The sequence below is a fragment of the Podarcis pityusensis genome (genome assembly GCF_964106645.2).
Source record: "Podarcis pityusensis genome assembly, chromosome: 4".
Taxonomy (NCBI): Eukaryota; Metazoa; Chordata; class Lepidosauria; order Squamata; family Lacertidae; genus Podarcis; species Podarcis pityusensis.
In genome coordinates, this window is record NC_138027.1 from 17,627,976 (window position 1) to 17,641,315 (window position 13,340).

General features: G+C 45.8%; 1 protein-coding gene across 1 annotated transcript in view; it reads right to left on the bottom strand.

Annotated features, from left to right (window-relative positions):
• MAML2 (mastermind like transcriptional coactivator 2) overlaps positions 1-12,988 on the bottom strand; it is a 153,882-nt gene extending 140,894 nt beyond the window's left edge. Inside the window, exon 1 of the mRNA XM_081001827.1 lies at positions 10,904-12,988. Coding sequence (XP_080857953.1) covers positions 10,904-11,368 — 465 coding nt within the window. The 5' untranslated portion in view covers positions 11,369-12,988. The remainder of the gene's footprint in view (positions 1-10,903) is intronic.
• Between the last annotated feature and the right edge of the window lie 352 nt (positions 12,989-13,340).

The following is a 13,340-nucleotide window of genomic DNA, read 5'->3' on the forward strand; positions in this document are numbered from 1 at the left end:
CTCTGTCCTGTATGTGACAAGTTGCCTCACTCTTGTCTAATGGTAGGGCCGGCCCTGGCAGCCAGCCACAGTGGGCAAACGGTTCCTCTCAGGCCTGCCTGGTATGAAGGCATCTTCCTAGGAAGCTTTTAAGACCGCTGGTCTACGACTGGCCAGGCTGGCTGGAGCAGATGGGAGCTGTAGTCACCACATTGGCTTGGTCTGCACTGGCTGGTGGTAGCTCTCCAGGGTTTTCAGAACTGAGGATGCCAGAGGTTGAAAACGGGGACCTTTTGCACACGAAGCATGCTCTCTCTACTACAAAGCCACGGTGTTGCCCCCTTATGCTCCTTCCTGAATTCCTAAGACGGCTCCTTCAAGGAATCAGTAAGAGAGACCTTGATCATGGACGCTCCTGCATCTGGAGCGTTGCAGGCGATATTGCAACGGAAACCTCCCCGCTGTCGAATTATGCATTTCTTGGACCTTGTCCATGTGGAGGATTCTGGCACTTCTGCGGAGCCATTTGCATGTGCTGGCACGAGAGCAAACCCCCGAGAGCAGGAATGTTGCACCTGTGTAAACTGTTGGGAGGATATCAGAGGCTTCAAATTAAGAAATTTGTGATGTGTGAGAGTATGTTTATTCATGCCTTTGATCCTGGGCCCCCCTTTGACGCCCAAACGCCTCTCTCTCCCAATCCCCATTCTCTTTGGTTGGAAGAGTCCTGCAGTAATGGAATGGCCGAGGATCATAGAATCGTAGAGTTGGAACCGACCACAAGTGTCATCTAGTCCAACCCCCTTGGCAAGGCAGGAATCTTTCGCCCAAACCTAAAACCCTAAGATTAAGGGTCTCACGACCTACCAGCTGAGCTATTTCAGGTATTGGATTATGTCTGTATGGATAGTGAGTTGACTGCACTTAAAGAACCAAGCTCTCGTATAGAACTGCTTCAAATGTATGTTGGAAGTGTTGGAAGACACAAGAGCTTCCCACACTGGAGGAATGGCAGATGAAACTGATGGACTATATGGAACTGGCGGAAATGACTGGTAGAATCCGTGACCAGGGAGAAGAGTCGGTGGAGGAAGATTGGAAGGAATTCAAAGACTATCTTCAGAAACATTGCAAAATTAAAGAATGTTAGAGTGATGTTGGATTAAAAATAAGTGGTTTCCAGCTGTTTAGGATTTAAAATTATGGATAGATTAAGATTAAGGATTAGGATTAAAAAAGTTTAAGGAAATGGAAATTTGGTTTTTAAAAGGTAAAGTTTTAATGTTATATTATATTAAGAGTTAAGATTGGGATTAAAAAAAGAGGGAAAGAAATTGCTGGACAAACAATTTGAACTGGAATACAAAAGAGGGAGGTACGAGGAGGTCCAGAAAATAAGTAAATTTAAAAATGGAGACGAAAAGGTGATATTGTTTTTAATTGTTCTACTTTCTTTTTTGTCTCTTGTTTTCTTGTTTCTCTATTTTTTTTCTTTTAGATTATGTATTGTATATTTTGAATTGTGTATTTCTTTTTTATGTTTTATGTTTAATCTTTTATTGAAACTTTAATAAATATCATTTAAAAAAACAAACCAAAAAACAAATGTATGTTGGAAGTGTAAGGAGAACGAAGGCGCGTTCTACCACATATGGTGGGCATGCAAGATAACAAAAGCATTCTGGGAAATGATATATAATGAGTTGAAAAAAATGTTTAAAATAACATTTGTGGAAAAACCAGAGGCTTTTTTACTAGGAATTTTAGGTGCAAAGATATCAAAGGAGCAGAAACAATTACCGTATTTTTCGCTCTATAAGACGCACCAGACCACAAGATGCACCTAGTTTTTGGAGGAGAAAAACAAGAAAAAAAATATTCTGAATCTCAGAAGCCAGAACAGCAAGAGGGATCGCTGCACAGTGAAAGCAGCAATCCCTTTTGCTGTTCTGGCTTCTGGGATAGCTGCGCAGCCTGCATTCGCTCCATAAGACGCACACACATTTTCCCTTACTTTTTAGGAGGGGAAAAAGTGAGTCTTATAGAGCAAAAAATATAGTATTTATGTATGTGACAACAGCAGCACGGATACTACTGGCCCAGAGATGGAAAGAAGACAAAGTCCTAACCAGAGCCGAATGGCTGATGAAGATGATGGACTATGGCGAAATGGTAAAAATGACCAGGAAAATCAGAAACCAAGAAGAGAGGAACTTTAAGGTATGAAATTTACGGCATGTAGTGCCTTAAAAGAAAACATTATGAAAATGATATACAGGTGGTACATGACCCCAGTCAAACTCGCAAAGATATACCATTTGTCAGACAATAAATGTTGGAAATGTAAAGAGGCTGAAGGAACATTCTTTCACCTCTGGTGGACATGTCCGAGAGTGAAGGCCTTTTGGGAAATGATTTATAACGAGTTGAAAAAGGTATTTAGGTATACCTTTAATAAGAAACCAGAAGCCTTCCTCCTGGGCATTGTGGGCCAGAGAGTGTTAAAGAAAGATAGAACTTTCTTTTTATATGCAACTACAGCAGCAAGAATCCTTATAGCTAAATATTGGAAGGCACAGGAGCTACCCACACTGGAAGAGTGGCACACGCAACTGATGGACTACATGGAACTAGCCGAAATGACGGGCAGAATCCGAGACCTGGGAGAAGAGGCAGTAGAAGAGGACTGGAAAAAATTTAAGGACTATCTACAAAAACATTATAAGCTATATGAAAGTTGAGAATTTGCTAAGTTTTGAGGAAAACATGCTTCAGTATTGAGAATTGAAAATGATTGAAATTAAGTCATAACGGTGAAAAGTTTTAATTTAGAATATATAAACAGATGAAAATACAAAAACATACGAAACAAGGTATTAATTTGCTGTATAATATTCTTTTATTGTAAAGAATGCAGGGATGGAAGATTTGGGGAAGTCCAGTTGAATATGAAAAAAGATGTGGAATAAGTGAATTTTCTTTTTTCTAACTTTTTCTTTTTTTGTAAAACTGCTTTGGTTGTGTAAATTGATGATGGATTTTGACTTTGGAAAATAAGCAATAAAAAATATTATTAAAAAAAAAAAAAAGAAGAGAGGAACTTTAATATGGAATGGGGAAAATTTGCAATGTATATAAGAGAACACTGTAAGCAACTAAAGACCTTGGCAGGATTTGAGTAACGCTTGTAATGTACTAAAAACTAAGGAAAAAATGGATTATTTAAGAAAAATAGAGAAAATATGTGAGGCAGTTGAAAAAGTTTGGAAATGGTAACCATGTAAGGGTGGAGGGGAAACCTAGGATTCAGATAATCCTAAATGTTGATGCTGCTGCTTAATGTTTGGATTTAAATGTGCAGTGTAAAACTCAATTAAAAAATATATATGCAAAAAATAAAAATAAAAAACAAAGAACCAGGCTCTCTGACAGGTTGTGACCCAACACCACTACATACCACGAGTTACCTTTCAACCACCTCTGGAGTTATTATAGTAAAAAGGAGCACTTGCCTTAGGAATCTCCTAGCAAATCTCAGCACCATTAACGAACTACAATTCTCAGGATTCTTTAGGGAAAGCCACTGTTAAAAGTGGCAGGATAGTGCTTTTAAATGAATAGTGAAGATGCTCCAGCTCCCATTCATATTTCAGCATCATTGCATGGCTTCCACTCCAGTCAGTGGGGCTCACTCAGGAAAACCTCCCCTTGGATTGTATCCTACTGTGGTTTGCAATCCACGGCTGGTCCACAAACACCACTGAGGTGTTCCAAAGAAAGATTGCGGAACAGGCAACTCCCTACTTACGTGGGGGTTGCGTTCTGGGGCACCACGCATTTAAGTGAAATCGTATTGGGAACGCCATTGAAAAAGCCTGCCAACACCCTCTGGAAACCCTTGAAAAACCCTTTAAAAATCAAAAAGCCACCAAACTCCACCACCACCGCTCCCTCCAAACCTCCCTGCTCAAACTTTACAGGCCTCAAAGCCTTGTGGGATTGCTAGATGCTATTTTTACGCCATTTTCACCGTTTTCGTGCTCTTTTAGGGCTGTTTTTGCCCCTTTTTGTGCTACTTTCAGGTTCGTGGTGATGTGTACGGTCATGTGTGCCTTGAACATGCATAAATGAGGAGTTGCATGCTTTTGGCCCTGGGGGTGATGCTGGCCCCCTGCCTTATGATGGAGCCGGCAGGCATTTTGACCAGAACCTAGTTATCAATAAGGCCCTGGTACAGAACTTATGATTTTCATAGGGTGGCATTGAACAAAGTCTTACTCAGAGCAGACCATACCTGTCAAGCGTCCCTTATTTGGCGGGACAGTCCCTTATCCCAGCGCCATGTCCCGCTGCTGTCCCATATTGATGATGTCCCTTAAATAAGCTACTGAAGGTAATGGGGCCCTTTCTATGTCCAGCTGTGCTTTGTCAACAACAAATTGTTGCTGTTTTTTGTGTTGAATATATGCTATATGGTAATGTATGGACCTAATAGGTATCTAAAGCCATTTGCATGCAACAAAATATGTATTTTATCAAAGTAATTGTTGATCCCTTATTTTGGCTGCTGATCCCTTATTTTCGAGGCTGCTGGTCCCTTATTTTCAAATCTGTAAGTTGACAGCTATGGAGCAGACCCACTGAAATTAATGAAGTAAGTTAGAGCCATTAATGGACATACTCTGTCTGAGTAAAATGTAGTTGAGTACCACCCCACAATATGGCGCTGCTTTGGCCTACTAATTTTTGTCTAAACCAGTTTCTCAAACTTGGGTCTCCAGTTGCTTTTGGACTACAACTCCCATTATCCCCAACTAGCAGGACCAGTGGTCAGGGATGATGGGAAATGTAGTCCAGAAAAAAAATCTGGCGACTCAAGTTTGGGAAACACTGTTCTAAACCTTTTTAACTGATAGAGGTCCTTCTCAGACCTTGTGGTTTCCTAACGTGGCACCTATTTGGGTGTAGACACCAGCACTGAAGAAAACAATGTTCTTTAAAATGCAAATTCTGTATGCATTTTTATATGTAGAACAACAAAAACGATGTTTATTAAGTGGTTGGGCCTAGACCCTCAGCGATTTTCAAGTGGAAGAAAAAGCTTGAGAACTGCTATTCCAGAGAATGATATTATTAATTTTGCCCCATTTTGTTACTGTCGTCGTTGCCTGGCTACCCTTTTTGTTTATTTTTGGTTTTAAAAACGAATCTAGACGTCTTCCCAGCTGCCACTCATCTGTGAGTGTCACCATTCAAAAAGTTCTTCACAGTTCACGCAACGCATCTCGCCGTGATAGAACATATTTAAGGTCAGTTTCAGAAACTGGAAGCCTCAGACGTCCCTCTGCCCTCCTTCTAGGAAACATCTGTTCTGCTCAGCCACATGAAGAAACACCACTAATTTGCTGCACTTGTTTAGTGAACTGAAAACATCTTTCTCCTTCCCAACTGCTATACACGCTTACTTGGGAGTAGGGATGGAGGAGAAATTTGATTCAGTACGCATTTAAAGCAGACACTATCACACTTTCTTGAAATAACCTGAGGACCAAAAACACAGTTATCCTTTGAAATTCTCATTTCCCTGCATTTTGTGAGGCAGTTCTCCAACCAAGGATTACAGAAATGCATTCTACTAGGGAAAGTGTGTGTAAAAATGAAGGGATTGGTGAGAATAGCGTACAAAAAATGCATCCTATTGGAGTAAAGGTAAAGGGTAAAGGGACCCCTGACCATTAGGTCCAGTCGTGACCAACTCTGGGGTTGTGGTGCTCATCTTGTTTTATTGGCCGAGGGAGCCGGCGTTCAGCTTCCGGGTCATGTGGCCAGCATGACTAAGCCGCTTCTGGCAAACCAGAGCAGCGCACGGAAACGCTGTTTACCTTCCCGCCGGAGTGGTACCTATTTATCTACTTGCACTTTGACGTGCTTTCGAACTGCTAGGTTGGCAGGAGCTGGGACCGAGCAACGGGAGCTCACCCTGTCGCGGGGATTCGAACCGCTGACCTTCTGATCGGCAAGTCCTAGGCTCTGTGTAATTGCTTGCAAATCCAGGTGGCCCGGAGAGCCACATTTCCGATGAGGCAATTCCTCTAGGTATAGTTTTGCCTGCAAAATTACAGTGTTCCAGACTCCAGTATTTAGAGAGGAAACTTTGTCCTCAGAAAAAGTAGTGCATTCTTCTTCTTCTGTACTAAGGAAGGGAGTAGGATTATTTTGAAGGTCAATGCTAGATAACTTTTTTTAAAAAACCCCCAACCCAAACAAACCAAGAGCACAGAAATGTCTTCAGTCCTTTTGACCTCGGAGTTCTGCTTGGCAAAACATCTGTGCATAGGCTTTTAAGCCCTGAAAACTTTAATTAGTTGGGTTATCACATTACCCTCTTCTCTTTTCTTTTCTGCACCTTTGTTAAAAATGCGGACCAGCCGGCCTCTATTGCTAAACGCATTTAACTCATATGTTGCCGCCATAACAGAGGAAACACAGCATAAACACAGATTAAAGCTCTGTGCTTTAATCTGACACGGGCGGTACCACTATCTCAAGGCCTGGTGGCGATTATCAACCCCGACAGCGGTGCAAACTGCCCCACACCAAATGGCTGAGGCCAGCTAGCAACACATGCACGCAGCTGGCAGATAGCACAAGGTCAATCACTCCCTGCCTGCGAAGGAATCCAAATCAAGGCTGTCTTTATTATGTCTTCGGTGTCTTGTGACTCCACCACCCTAATATATGGCTGGGGAAGGAGGATTAACAGGTGTGGCCCCTGTAGGGCTTTTTCTCCCTGGTATACGGAAAGGCACAGCAACTTCTCCAAATTCAGATGCTGGCAATTTCGGGCATAGCTTGGGTGGTGTAAGTTACTGGTTCACACAACACTTTGCATCTGCAGCAGACGGGCCTCCAGTTAAGACAGATAGAATCTTTATTTGCCTCAGCCACGAATCATAGCAATAAAATAAAACGCACTGAGGACAGAGCTAAACGGTTAGCTATAGAAAGTATCTTTTGGAAGTTTAAAGGTAAAGGGACCCCTGACCATTAGGTCCAGTCGTGGCCGACTCTGAGGTTGCGGCGCTCACCTCACTTTATTGGCCGAGGGAGCCGGCGTACAGCTTCCGGGTCATGTGGCCAGCATGACTAAGCCTCTTCTGGCGAACCAGAGCAGTGCATGGAAAGGCCGTTTACCTTCCCGCCGAAGTGGTACCTATTTATCTACTTGCAGTATTTGGTGTGCTTTCGAACTGCTAGGTTGGCAGGAGCAGGGACCGAGCAATGGGAGCTCCCCCTGTGGCGGGGATTCGAACCGCCAACCTTCTGATCGGCAAGTCCTAGGCTCTGTGGTTTAACCCACAACACCACCCACATCCCAATCCATACAAATGGCAGAATTAATACATAGTCCTTTTGCCACAGATAAAACAGGTGAACCAATAGGATTTATTTTGATTAAAAAACTGAGCAGTGTTAGGAAGTTAATCAAATAATAGATCTTATTCTAATTGCCCCTGCTAATGTTTTATTTTTGGAAGTTTTTGCTGTTATCTTGATCTGCTGGAAGAAAAGACGCAGTAGCAATGGTTGAGTGACCTGGTATGGATAACAGCAGAAGGGTAATAACCTCACTCCTCAAATCTTTATAAAGAGTGCAAGCACATGGGCTACTGACATTCAGTTAAGTTGCTCAAGCTCCACACATGGCAAAAGCAACCTTTGGCTATGACATCTATGGTGCTGCACCAATGGAACTGCCTAAACTACAGCCCTGCGTTATTATGCATTATTTAAAACACTTACGTATACATTGCTGACTATTTAAGAATATCAAAGTGGTGTGCAAAACATAAAAACCGGACAACAAATGATTAAAAAGCAATGTAATAAAACACCAGTTTATAATCTGCACAGTGACCCAACAAGCGCGCCCACCGATGTCAGTAATCAGGGGGTGCTTCGGTCAACAAGAAGGTCTTTAGCAGATGCTGAGAACCAAAAGCAGGCAGGGCGTGCTAGAATTCTCAAGGAAGGCTCTTCGGTGTAGGGGGTCACCACGCTGAAGACTCTGTTCCCAAGCGGTCACAAGACGGATGGAAAACACGGCCATTATGAATAGCCAGGAAGCAGAACAAAAAACATCCAGCAATGTTGGTGCAGGAAGGCATGGAATAATATATGAAGAGACCTGCTGGATCAGACCAAAGGCCCATTTGGTCCAACATTCTGTTCTCACAGCGACCGGCAAGATGCTTAAGGGGAACTCCAAAGCACAGCAGAACCCTCCCTGTTTGCCACCCCAAACAACTAGAATGCAGAAGCAGACTTCCTGGGCAGCCAAGGCAGAACACAGCCATTGTAAGCCACAGTATTGCCATATGCACATTCATGGAGTGAAACAAAATAATCAGAGGGTTAATAATAATAATAATAATAATAATGGGGCATATATTAGGGCAGTTCAAGAAATACTGAGGAAGGATGTCTGCAACCCCCAATGTCCGTTTTGCACACATCAGATAACCTGCTGCAGATATAAAAGATGTTCCTTTATACCCACCACACAGCCCCCTACTACCACAATCTTCCACTCATGCCGCGGCTAGAAACTTCACCTGTCTGTGGCTTGTTGCAATCAGTGGGACCATCTTATACCTGACACTCATACTGTCAACAGGCTGCAGACGGGAGCAGTGACACCTCGAGTATCTTTACGGAAAAGCTATGTCTAATTCTACAAATCTTACACGTCACTGTTATAGTATGGCCCCTATTGTACTTGTTCTGCATTAAAACACGATGGGCGTTTAATTTATCCCTCTGGGTCTCCTGAAGCTTTGTTTTTGAGAGCTATTAATTGTCTGTATTTGAAATGGAACAAAACTGCAAACTTTGCTATTCTACACCCCTGGCTTTGACATTTGCTTCTGGATTTCTCAAGGTGAAACTCCCCTCTCCCGTAATGTGGTTTGCCTATCAATAAAAAACACTTATCAAAAAGAGTGCTACTCACACCCCAAAGTTAAGTTGGACTTCAGGGGATAAAATATACCAAATACTACGTTTAAAATGAAGCTGCGTTGGGAAGGGTTTGTTTGTTTGTGAACTTCGGAAGCAAAATAATTTCTGATGCAAGTAAGCAGCCGTGAAACAAGCAATAAAGAACAGAATCATAGAGTTGCAAGGGACCACGAGGGTCATCTAGTCCAACCCCCTACAATGCAGGAATCTTTTGCTCAGTGTGGGGCTTGAACTCACAACCCTGAGATGAAGAGTCTCATGCTCTACCAACTGAGCTATCCCAGAGCTGGATGAGTGCTGGTGGATCTTACCAGTGTAATGACCCATAAGCAGAAGGCTGCACTTAACCAGAGTCCTGCCGGATCTCAACAAAGGAATATTTACTCCAGCATCCTGTTCTTACAAGTGTCAACCAGAGGCATATAGGAGACCAGCAAGACAGAAGTAACGCCTCTCTTTTTAGCAGACAAACCACGCCAGCTCACCCATCACTTGCCCACCACCATGTTTACTTAGAGCCTAGGTCAACAGCACCCAATGCCCAACCACATTCGTAAGGCTCGTCATCTCCTCTTCCATCAATTACGCAGTTCCCCCCTTGTTTCCAGATCTCCATAGGAACTCATCCAACAGGGGGGTCCCAATTGCTGAATTAACCTTTATAGGTTCTCATCCTTTTCTCTGGCGTTCTTAAATCTCACCACCAACACAACCAAAGCCACAGATACACTGCAGGCAGTAAGTAAACAGGTGTAGCTCCCTTTCTCCCAATCGCAGGAAGCGAGGCTGTGAGAAAAACCCACCTAGACCAGATTCAGTTCAGAATCCTGTTCCAAACAGCATCCAGCCAGATCCCTCTGGAAAAAAATTGCATGAAGCCAACAGCCACCCCCCTGCGTCTGGTATTCATAGATACAGTGCTACTGAATGTGGAGGTTCCATTCAGTTGTGGCACGGCAATAGCCATGGATAAACAGATCACCCACCATTAATGTGTCCAAAATCCCCTTCTAAAAAGCCAACTAAGTTAGTGGGCATCACTGTAATAAAATAAGCTTCCAAAGCAGGCATAGGCAAACTCGGCCCTACAACTACAACTCCCATCATCCCTAGCTAACAGGACCAGTGGTCAGGGATGATGGGAGTTGTAGTCCCAAAACATCTGGAGGGCCGAGTTTGCCTATGCCTGTTCCAAGTGTCTTTGAAATCAGCCACCATTCTCTCTGCCTCAGCTTCTCATCTGCAAAATGGGGGCAGTAATAACTTGTCTGCGCTTACAGGCTGCTAAAAGGATCACTGCCCTGGCTTGCACCCCCCCCCCCACACCTTCCCCTGCTGTCTCCCCTCCTATGCCAAATTTCAGATTGCAAGCTACTCAGGGGAGAGACCTGCAGTCTTGCTGACGGCATGGCAGGAAGGAGAGAACACAGCGATGTCCTTGTGCTCAAAACAAAATAGCCCATCTAATGGCACTCCTCATTAACAACCATTAGCATTTCTACATGGCAGGCTGCTGTTTTAAGTGCAGAGATACAGCTTGTAAAAATGGAGGGGGGGGGGAGTTGGCGATGCAAAATGAGATTTTGACATTTTAAAAACTCACACATATGAGAGACCATTGGTTCATCCTGCCAAACTCAGCCCTTGCAACTCCCCTTCCACAGGGGCAGAATTTGCTAATTCTGGGCGAGGACAAAAATTTGGCGCCCTCTAAATATTTCTTATTTTCACAATAATTCCTTTTGGTACAGTTACTTTTTAAATGGATCTTCTCGAGTAGGTACCCGAATAAATATAGGTTTTTAAAAATATTATTATTTTGTGCCCCCTCAGCTGGGCACCACCCTAAAGGCGCTGGCTCCTGAGCATGTTTGGAGGGAACCAGGTAACGAACGAGACTCACCGCAATGAGCGCGGGGTTCCTCTGCTCCCCTCCAGAGGCCGATCCGGGCTGCTCTCCGTTGATCCCACTCCTGCCACCAGTCGTCCCGTTGCTGATCAGCTGCTGGCGATAGTAGTCCGCCGGAGGGGGCGCTGCAGCGTTCGCAGAAGGAGCCGAAGCCGCGATGCTGCCGCCTCCTCCGCTGTGACCATTGGCCGCTGCTGCCTTGCTGTGCTTCCCTCCTTTCCTGGCCGCCTGCCCGTGCTGCACCAGGTTGAGGAGTTGCAAGGTGCTCTCCCGCTCGCGGCTCGAGCTCTCCGCCCGGCCCCGCTCGTAGCGCCCCTCGCAGCTCAGGTGGTGCTGGCGGCAGATGGCGATGCGCGCCCGCAGCCGCTCCACGATCGCGCTGTGCACCCGCGGCGCCGCCACTGAGCCGCCGCCGCCTCCCAGGAGACCCGGGGCTTGGGGGGGAGCCGTGTCCCCCATCCCCGCAGCCTCAGGCCCCTGCTCTTTTGCAAAGGGCTTGTTGATCCACTCTCACGCGAACCAGAAACCGGCTCCTCTCTCCGGAACAAGTGCGAATATTGCGCTCCTCTCTCCTGCAAACCGGGGCAGATCGCTTGCCCGATTTTAGTCCAGCGGGCTCTTTACAAAGTCGCCGCCAGCGCCATCCTTTTTGCAGGTTCCCCGAGCAAAGCAACAGACTTCAGCAGCGGGGGGCGAAGCTGGCCAGCAGGGGCGGCTGCAGACTTGCAAGCTACAGCCATTTAAATCGCGGTGCAAACCACTGATAGGGGTTATTTTTCCTCCCCCTTTCCTTTTTTAAAAAAAAAAATCCTCCACCACGAGGTCTGATTAAGGCTTGCTGAAAAGCATCGCAGCAAAGTTTTTACAGCAATGCATTTTAGGGAGAATTTGTAATAATAAATAAGCAGATAGCCAAAGCTGGGTAGCGTGCTTTTTTTGGGGGGGGGGAGGGGAAAAGAAGCCAATTGGCAAAAAGGTATGGAAACACACACACACACACCCTTCTCTTGAGCGCAAAAAAGAAAGGGACGCGTGAAAGTGAGCGCGAGCGTGGAGGAAGGGTCGTGTGGACGGGTGACACGAGGTTCCCTGAAGTTGCTCGCAAGAGCAGCGATCGGAATGGGGCGCGTTGGCTGGATGCCGGAGGGCTAGGAGAAGCGATCCCGGAGAGTTTTAATATTTGTTGCTTTCTCTTTCGCCTACCTCGGTCTTTAAAACCCGGTTGTTGTTGTTTTTGCACAGGCTCCTGCTCAAAGAGTATCTCCTTTTAAGTCAAAGGAAAAGCAAGACGGCTTACTGGTTCCCGGTGTCATTAAGTTCAGACGCGGTTCTCCAATGAATCCAACCCATGCTTGGGAGACGCGGACGGGCAGATGGTTTCTCCGAAGGCTGGGCGATCCTTAAGTGTCCCTCCCTCCCGTGCCACGGAAAAAAGCCAGCTCCGATCTCGATGCAAAAAGCCCTCCCCGCATCCTCGTGCTCCTTTTTGTCTACTTCCAGAAAAGCTGAGCAAAGCACCCAGGAACGCGGCGGGGGAGAGAGAGAGAGGGGGGAGGCGGGTGGGGGGAAGAGTTGGTGGGAGTAAAAGCAGAAATCACGACTCCCAACGATCAGCTAATTCACAAACCACCTCGAAACTTACAAACTTCCAGCTCTCCGCCTCCAGACCCGTCCGATGCAGCGAGATTCCTCGGTCAATTTGTATATTCCATCCCTTCCCAGACTTGGGATCTGGTGAGTTTTTGTTGCTGTTGCAATGTCTCTCCAAAGCGCGCTTGACGGTGGTGGTCGCTGCTGCTGCTGCTGCTGCTGCTGCCGCCCTGCCCTCTGCACTTGCCGGTTTAAGAAGAGAGCAGAAAGCTTGCAGTGTTCCCCCCTCCCCCTTTTCCTTCGCTTGTCTCGTGCTTTAAGCCGCCAGGCTGCTACGACTGCACGGCGCGGGGGTTGCAGATACACAGGATTTCATTGTGCTCGCATAGAATCTGAGCCCCGGCGGCAACAGCAGCAGCAAACATGAGACTGACGGGGAACCCTGGCGGAAGGCTGGCACCGTTGCGCGGAAAAAGTCGCCGTTCCCCGAAATGAAGGGCAAGGAGACGCCTACCGGCCAAACCCTCTCGTGGCAGGGAGCTTCCGTTTACTTAAAAAGCCCGCTTTCCCACGTTATGCTCGGGCACTCGCGATCAAATCAGGGGGCGCTGATATATGTGCATTTCAGAAGGCTGACGCTGTGCCCGTGGAAGTAAAACCCGACACAAATCTACGCGCCACCCGAAAGCAGCCATAGCCTTTCGAAAGCAGGCTGCTCCTCTACATGTGAATCGGACCTTGCCAGGTGCTTTGGGGGCATAGTAACACTGGTATAATGCACGCACCTGGAAGGATAGCACAAGGTGCAGCGTGCACACAAATGGCTTCCCTTTGTAAAGTT